General features: G+C 42.2%; 1 protein-coding gene across 1 annotated transcript; it reads left to right on the forward strand.

Annotated features, from left to right (window-relative positions):
* The first annotated feature begins 1,869 nt into the window (after positions 1 to 1,869).
* Positions 1,870 to 3,225, forward strand: LOC137277128 (chitin deacetylase 7-like). Its single transcript, XM_067808796.1, has one exon. The coding sequence runs from the start codon at positions 1,870 to 1,872 to the stop codon at positions 3,223 to 3,225; it is 1,356 nt and encodes a 451-aa protein (XP_067664897.1).
* The last annotated feature ends 4,500 nt before the right edge of the window (positions 3,226 to 7,725 follow it).

Here is a 7,725-nt window from a genome sequence, read left to right on the forward strand (position 1 = left end):
CGACTAACGGGATCGGTTGATCAGGCTGGCTGACTTGGTTGATACATGTCATCGGTTCCCATTTGCGCAGATCGATGCTCATGTTGTTGATCACCGGATTGTTCGATTGGCTCGATTATTTGCAGACCGCCGCCATATAGCTGGAATATTGTTCCGCGCGGCCTAAAACTAAACTCACTCACTCACTCATCACTTCAGCGCCGGGGTGGATCATGTTCCCAGTACATTACTCTCCCATCTACACTCAGTTATTTACAGATAGTCTTTATGAAGTTGGTGTTCAACATAAAAACAAGAAAAACAAAGTAATGATTAAAACTAAACACTTAGGTAGTAAGACCGCAAGTAGCCAAGGAGTCCAGGATAAAATAAGAGCATAACGTCTCAGGTAAAGAGTGAGTGAGTTGGTTTTATCGACGCTTTTACCAATATTCCAGCAAATATCACGGCGGAGGACACTAGAAATGGGCTTGCACATTGTACCTATGTGGGGAATAGGACCCGGATCTTTGACGTGCTAAGCGAACGCTTTAACCACTCGGCCCTTAGCCGATCGCCCCTCCAAGGTAAAGAACGTACTAGTCCCTGGTCTTAATGTTATAACGTCTTAAAGTAGTGGGATATTAGGATAAAAGTACTTGTCTAGTCCCTGATATAATCAACGATAACCTCACGGAATGGACAAAAACTGTTCCTGGTAGAAACAGGATAAAATAGGATAGCATGTTCTCTGGTAGTGTTACGATGAAAAAAAACGTTTTTCATTTCATATGAAATCCTGCTTCAAGGAAGTATTACCATAAAATGGTCTTTGTAATATTAATTTTATTTAAGAATAAATACGCAGTTATTAGTAGTATTGGAATGTATTAGTATTTCTACCCCCATGCTAGTATTACACATCTGGAACAAATTTCCCTGGCAGTAGTAGGACAAAATCTGGATAGTAACATTTGTTAATTCGTTCAGACATTAGGACAATGCGAGGAAATTACCCACAGAGACATCGTAAGCAGATTTGGAGTCGGGCTACAATAGCTATAAGATCCTTCTATTCGACAAATAGTTTTAAAATCATTTTAAATCATGTGTATGTATGTAAAGTTTCAAAATAATACTAGAAGCAGCCAGATGAGCATACTGTCTTTCTTGTTGGCTACTAGTGTGCACAGCCTTGGACATTGTGATTGTCAATGATGCCATCTCACAAACACTGTGCGCCGCGGCTGTTCACGTCGTCACGCAAACGGCGACTACCAAGTTTATCGTGTAAGGGGACGATCTGAACACGCGTCCGTCTACAAAGAAGCGGCCCTTTCAGATCGGCGGATTTTAGTCCGGGTTGTGACCCAACACACACGTCAACGCGCACGACGTCGTCTGTCGCTCCGTGCCTCACGTCCACTCCGCCGGGGTTAACATCCGGCTGCTCTCATCTCCGGCTAAATAGCTCCACGAGTCCTATCTGTGCAAGCTCAAACTGTCACCGCTGAGTATTTAAACCCCTTTTGTTGACCTTTGCTTACATTTTGAGAATTGGCGTTTGCTAGTTAATTACAGACCTCGCCGACTCAACGCTAGCTCGCCTTACAGATCTAATGTGTGAATTTTAGAAATCATTTCTAAATTTTACAAGTGCCTCTACAGTCCACTGTTACATTTGAATGAGGATTTGTGAAACGTAATGCGCCATGGAGGCGGTGAATTGAAACTATTTAGATCACACTGAGTATTTCTCCTGTGCGTTTTAAGAGACGCTGCCACTTTGGACATCTCCTCTCTTGAGTAGTGAGGAGGTAGCTTCAACTTTGAAGCCATTACTTCAGGATTGAAAGATTGGAACAATCTTTGACACAGGAGTGTTGGACCATGAAAGGTGAGGTAGTGTTTGTGCTTGCACTATTCCTGCACGTCGCTATCGAGACGGTCAGTAGTGTTGAGAACCGATGTACGGCAACTAACTGTAAGCTACCCGACTGCCGCTGCCCTGGACACAACATTCCCGGGGGATTCAAACCAGAACAGATCCCACAGATGGTTCTTATCACATTTGATGACGCCGTTAACTGGGAAAACTGGGATTATTACATGAAACTGTTTCCCCCGGATCGAAGCAGGCTCAACCCCAACGGCTGTCCTGTAGCATCAACGTTGTTTGTGTCTAACAACTTCACCGACTACTGCATGTTGAAGAAGCTGCATGCCCGCGGTCTCGAGATCGCAGACCATAGTGTATCTCATCGTGTTCCGCATTCGTGGTGGGGTCAAGCATCTGACGAAGATCTTCGGGAAGAAATTGTCCAACAGAAGAAGAATCTTGCCGAACTGGCCGAGATACCAATCGAGGACATTCGAGGATGGAGAAGCCCCTTCCTCCAGCCTACAGGGGACACCATGTTTAATATTCTGTACGAAAATAATTTTACCTACGATGCTACAATGACGTACCCTTTTCCCAGAAATGTGTACTCGCCTGTGATGTGGCCCTTCACTCTTGACTACTCCTACACCTTAGTCTGCAACATCAGCCCATGCCCCAAGAACCAGTACCCAGGGTTCTGGATTCTCCCCGTGGTGGTCATGATGGACTACCGAGAACACCTCCCATGTGCGTATGTAGACTTCTGTAAAAACGCTCCCAGGAACCAAGACGAAGCCTTCCAGCTTCTATGGAAGAACTTTCTCAGAAACTACCGAACCAATCGAGCACCAATGTACGTTAACCTTCACTCCGTCTGGCTCCAGACCAAGTTCAACCTAGACGCGATGGATGAGTTCATCCAGCGGCTCACCTCCATGGACGACGTGTATGTCACAACCGTCAGCAAAGCCATCGAGTGGATGAGGAACCCAACCCCACTGACAGAAATCCAAAACTTTGAGCCGTGGCAGTGTGTGAAGAAACCGAACTTAGAAGATGAGGCTTTCTGTTCTTTCACCTTCAAACCTATAACGACCTTAGCGCCTGGGCAGAAGACCACGGACCACACACACGTTCACAGCGAGGAGGACAAAGACAGAAACAGGAACAGCAACACAATAGGTAGAAATAAGCCAAATGATAGATTGGGTAAAATGGACATACCACCTCCACACGACGCTCATTCAAACCATAGAAAACACAGGCCGTGGTTCTTGAAGAATTCGGCTTCGGAGGTGAACTTATGTGCAAAACTCGTTGTTTCAATGATGTGGTTACCCTTAGTAATTACTTTCAGATTATAGCCATATTTGTGATGGTGATTATCTTGGGACGATGTGAACTTTGTGTATAAACTGATATGGACTCACGGAACTGTTAAAGGTAAACATATATCGCACTATGTATAAGAACTGTTCATGAGGTAATATCTTTATTGTTTTGTTGTACATATATGTATCTGAGGGTATGGGGCATGTAGTTCTAAGCTTTATGATTCTTGAGCAAAACATCGTGGAGTATCCGATTTGTCTGAAAGGTTAAAGTTTGCGAGTTGGGTGTGTCGATACGGCCGCGCCTCTTCAGCCGGCGCAAATGTCTATGACAGCTATCTCGAGACAAGCGCCCAGTCATATCATCCACCACGCAACTTTGAATTTGTTTAAGTCACGCATAATTTGAACCAAGGAATAATAAGAAATTGAGAATTAATGCCAAGGGCATCTCATTTCAAACAACATCGTGACGTCATAATCAGATTACCCGCAATCGCAAGTTTGCATGATAAACAATTACTAGACTAGGCCATTTTGACAGCGTGGACAGTCGAGTTATATTTGCTCCAGAGCGCCTTCTCTGGTCGTATGTATAAATGTAAATATTCTTGTTGTCTCCAATGGTATTTCATTGTGTTTTCTGGCTAAAACTGAGGTTAAAGGGGGTGCGGCCCTGAGAATTTGGCAGCCCCGTTAAATTCTATTCAAGTCGCTGTAACAATTAACATGACCGTGTTTGTCTGTAAAGCACGGTGTTATTGTGTAGGTGAATCAGTTGACAAATAGCGTGATGAGGTAAAGATATGAGATAACCACGAGACAATCGCTCACAGATCTTTCTCGCTGAAGTTCTGCCCGACATAGACTGATCACGACCAGTGTATGAAATATTTTGGGGGGATCACTAGTAAACCGGGCTAAGAAGTTTTAAAGGTTACAAGACCGAATGAAAATTTGCTAGCCGAACTAAATGAAGATACAAAACTCTCAAAATTAGTTACTTATTATTTCTTTCATAAAGTTGAAAGTTAAACATCAACGTTACATACTGTCAGGACTAGATGATTCAGCTCAAATTTCAAACAGTGGCGGTCCAGCTAAATACTCTGTCAGTCAATCAGGGTGGAAACGAGACCATGGCGCCATTTGCTTTTGGCATGTTTTCACAGACTGACATTTTTACCCTTGCAAACCTGGCTACCGCCATTCTATTTTTACTAGCCGGGGAAGTTTTACCGAGCATCGAGCTACCGACCCAGTGGTTATTTCGAATGCTGATCACGAATAACATATTACATCGAATGTATGTTTATTTATATCAAAAATCTTATTAACTGATTGGCATTTCAGAAAACCAATGAAAACATACGACCCTAAAATTCTTAACGCATCATTTTAGTCAAGCAGTTCCACGTTCGCACTCTTTGCAGACAGATTAAGCAGGACCCGTGCCGGTGTCACAAGGCCGAGTATTTCTTGAGTGGGCTAGGACCTAGGACACGAAATTTAAAAAAAAATCTTTATCTCTTCTGTCTAAACACTAACGTGCTAAGACCAGATTAAATCTATAAGATTGTTCTCAAATCTTACATAGGGCTTGACTCCCTTTTGTATAAACAGAATCAGTATTTAGACAATCATATTATCCGCAAGAATAAATCTCTGGAACGTAAACGCTGATGTTACTGTCACTGTTACTTAGCTAACTGTTCGTTTGTGACCCGGGTTTGTTGTACACAATGAGCCTCAGGTACTGTACCCATATAAAGATTCGAACAGGAAATATCAGTTTGGCAAGCGCATGCTTTAAACGTCTGGCTGCTCCACATGTACTTCTTAAACGCTATCAGTATGTTATCCACTTGGTATAGACTAACCCTTTCTAAATGTGGTCTTTGACTGGCAAACAGACATGAAGCCATTACAGATAAAAGGCGTTGGTTCCTTTGTAATATGTGTCCGTAAACTGATTAAGAGTGGGAAGGTGGTACCGAGATTCAAGAGTAGATCCGGGACGTCACAGAGAAGATGTCGTACCCCAATTGCGTTTCTCGATGCTCATGTTGTTGATCACTCGATTATTCGGTTTAGTGCATTTACTGCCCATATAGCTAGAATAGTGTTGAGCGTGGCGTTAAACAACAAACAAGCGAAGAAAAAACAATGGAAGGATAAATATGTGATGTATGGACAAGATCTGGCTCTGAAACGCTCCTAGAAATAACTAATAATTATTATTGGTACATGTTTCTTGCACATCTCTCACAACAAGAAACGAGAAACGTCTTAAACTTCCACAGTTAAGAACAAGTTAAGTATCATTACTGACAAAATTCAAAGGTAAAAAGTATTTTAGGCTGAAAGTCTTTGCAGTCAGCGCTTTGGGAGGATCGTTTGGATCTGATTCCGCTTTTGAAGGTTTGAAAGTGCTAGCATATTCTTTGAACAATGTCTACCGTCGTGTAAGGCGTCGCCAATGGTGCAATATTGTAAACAGGTGTATGATGTAGCTCTCTATCGGGTGTATTACTCTCTATGCCCTGTCGTGTGTATGATTTGTAATGTGTATAGTCAACGTTGTACATAATCAATGAAAAGGTTCAAAAATAAACTCCTGTAACAATTTCATGTTTGTGGTTATTTTATTGTGAATGTCTAACATGTCACAGTTCGTAATGTATTGATATAGTGATGTGACTCACACTCATTTGCATACCAAGTATTACATCATAAACTGTCTTTTGTAACATGTAATTGTTGGATTTTTAAAGTGAAGTCGTTGTCCAGAAAGGTTATTAACATCCTGCTGAAGCTCACATGACTTCATATATCGGTGAGATCCCCTCCGTGTCTAGTGGGTGGAGTCTCTGCTCGGAGAACGTGAGGTCAGTGGTTCTATCCTCGGTCGCGTCCTACCAATCTTTCCTCGGTATGGAAGTTAACAGATTACGTGCATGTCTTGTACACACGCTTACTGTTAACTGAAAGTGAGTGAGTGAGTGAGTTTAGTTTTACGCCCCGCTCAACGATATTCCAGCTGGCGGCGGTCTGTAAATAATCGAGTCTGGACCAGACAATCCAGTGATCAACAACATGAGCATCGATCTGCGCAATCGGGGACCGATAATATGTGTCAACCAAGTCAGCGATCCCGTTAATCGGGTGGTCAGGCTCACTGACTTGGTTGACACATGTCATCGAGTTAACTGAAAGCATACAAGCATGTTTGAAATAGCTCATGGTCTAGGGATTAATAGCATTATGTTGTTAAGAGTCACAGTGTTAAGAGTGTGTAAAACAGCACGTATATTATGCGGATTTGGATAGTTTTTAGAAGTGCAGACATTCTCTACACCTGTGCACGTATCTGCCACGATGGCGGTACTTTCTCATTGTCGGATGGCAATATGCCCTAAATGCTGGGGTTTTTTTATATCCAAATCAGTAGACATGCTATTGTCCCGCTAAATTATCGGGTCCAGACTCTCACATGAATATGCTGAGTAAAGAGTCGCTGTCACTGGATTGTCTGATCCGGACTCTTTCTCATTTGGACATACAGCCCCCAGAGCTTATATCACTGGATTCTGTTGTTCACAACCACACAAGCACGCATGCGCATACACGCACGCACGCATATATACCAGTGTATAATTCAGTAGAAGGATAGATCTGTTATTATTTTTACCTTGAGGAGTGTGTTCAAAACCCCGTGAATAATGGGCTATTAAATTAGATTGTGTCAATCATTCAGAAACAATGTTCATATATTAACATACCAATAACTTACCGGACGTTCGGTGTACCGCCGTTCCATTAAACTTGTTATAAAGTCAATCATGCTTCTACGCTCAAGAACACAGGGATCCGATCAAAATTGTTTCCGCACTGACACTTCCAAAACATAGAAACCTCTGGATGGGTTTATTGAAATGATTCATTAAACTGACACCCATATCTTATATTCTTACACATATATCGTATTTATAAAATCTTTTGTAAGAGTGATTACACAATGTCATTTAGAAAGTGTTTAAATGTAATGTATGTTATACATAGGATTACACTTTCTTAGTAAAAGTACAGATTCTAGTACTTAGGTGTGATTGAGTCACCAGCACACAAAGTAGAAGTCGCGATGACCGAGCTGGCTAGGCTGCTAACTTTGAGTGCTGGCGATTAGGTGTCTGACTCTGAAGGTGTGGATTGGAATCCTGGACGGGGACTCAACCCAAAAAGGTTCTAGAATTTGTATTTTACTAAGAAAGTGTAATCCCAAATATAATATATGTTTTCGTCCGTAACAGGGGTAGCCTTGTGGTTAAAGCATTAGCTCGTCACGCGGAAGACCCGGTTTGATTCCCCACATGGGTATAATGTGTGAAGCCTCTTTCTGGTGTCCCCCGCCGTGACATTGATTGAATATTGCAAAAGCGGCGTAAAGGTAAATTAACTTACTCACTACTATTGTAATAGGCACTGAGTTCGACAATTTTCCAGGTCAAAAAACAAAATAGTTATAAGACGCTT

This window comes from Haliotis asinina, chromosome 3, assembly GCF_037392515.1.
Source record: "Haliotis asinina isolate JCU_RB_2024 chromosome 3, JCU_Hal_asi_v2, whole genome shotgun sequence".
Lineage (NCBI taxonomy): Eukaryota > Metazoa > Mollusca > Gastropoda > Lepetellida > Haliotidae > Haliotis > Haliotis asinina.

Excerpts from the sequence above, each read along its gene's own strand:
- LOC137277128 (XM_067808796.1), top strand. The coding sequence starts at position 1,870 with ATGAAAGGTGAGGTAGTGTTTGTGCTTGCACTATTCCTGCACGTCGCT.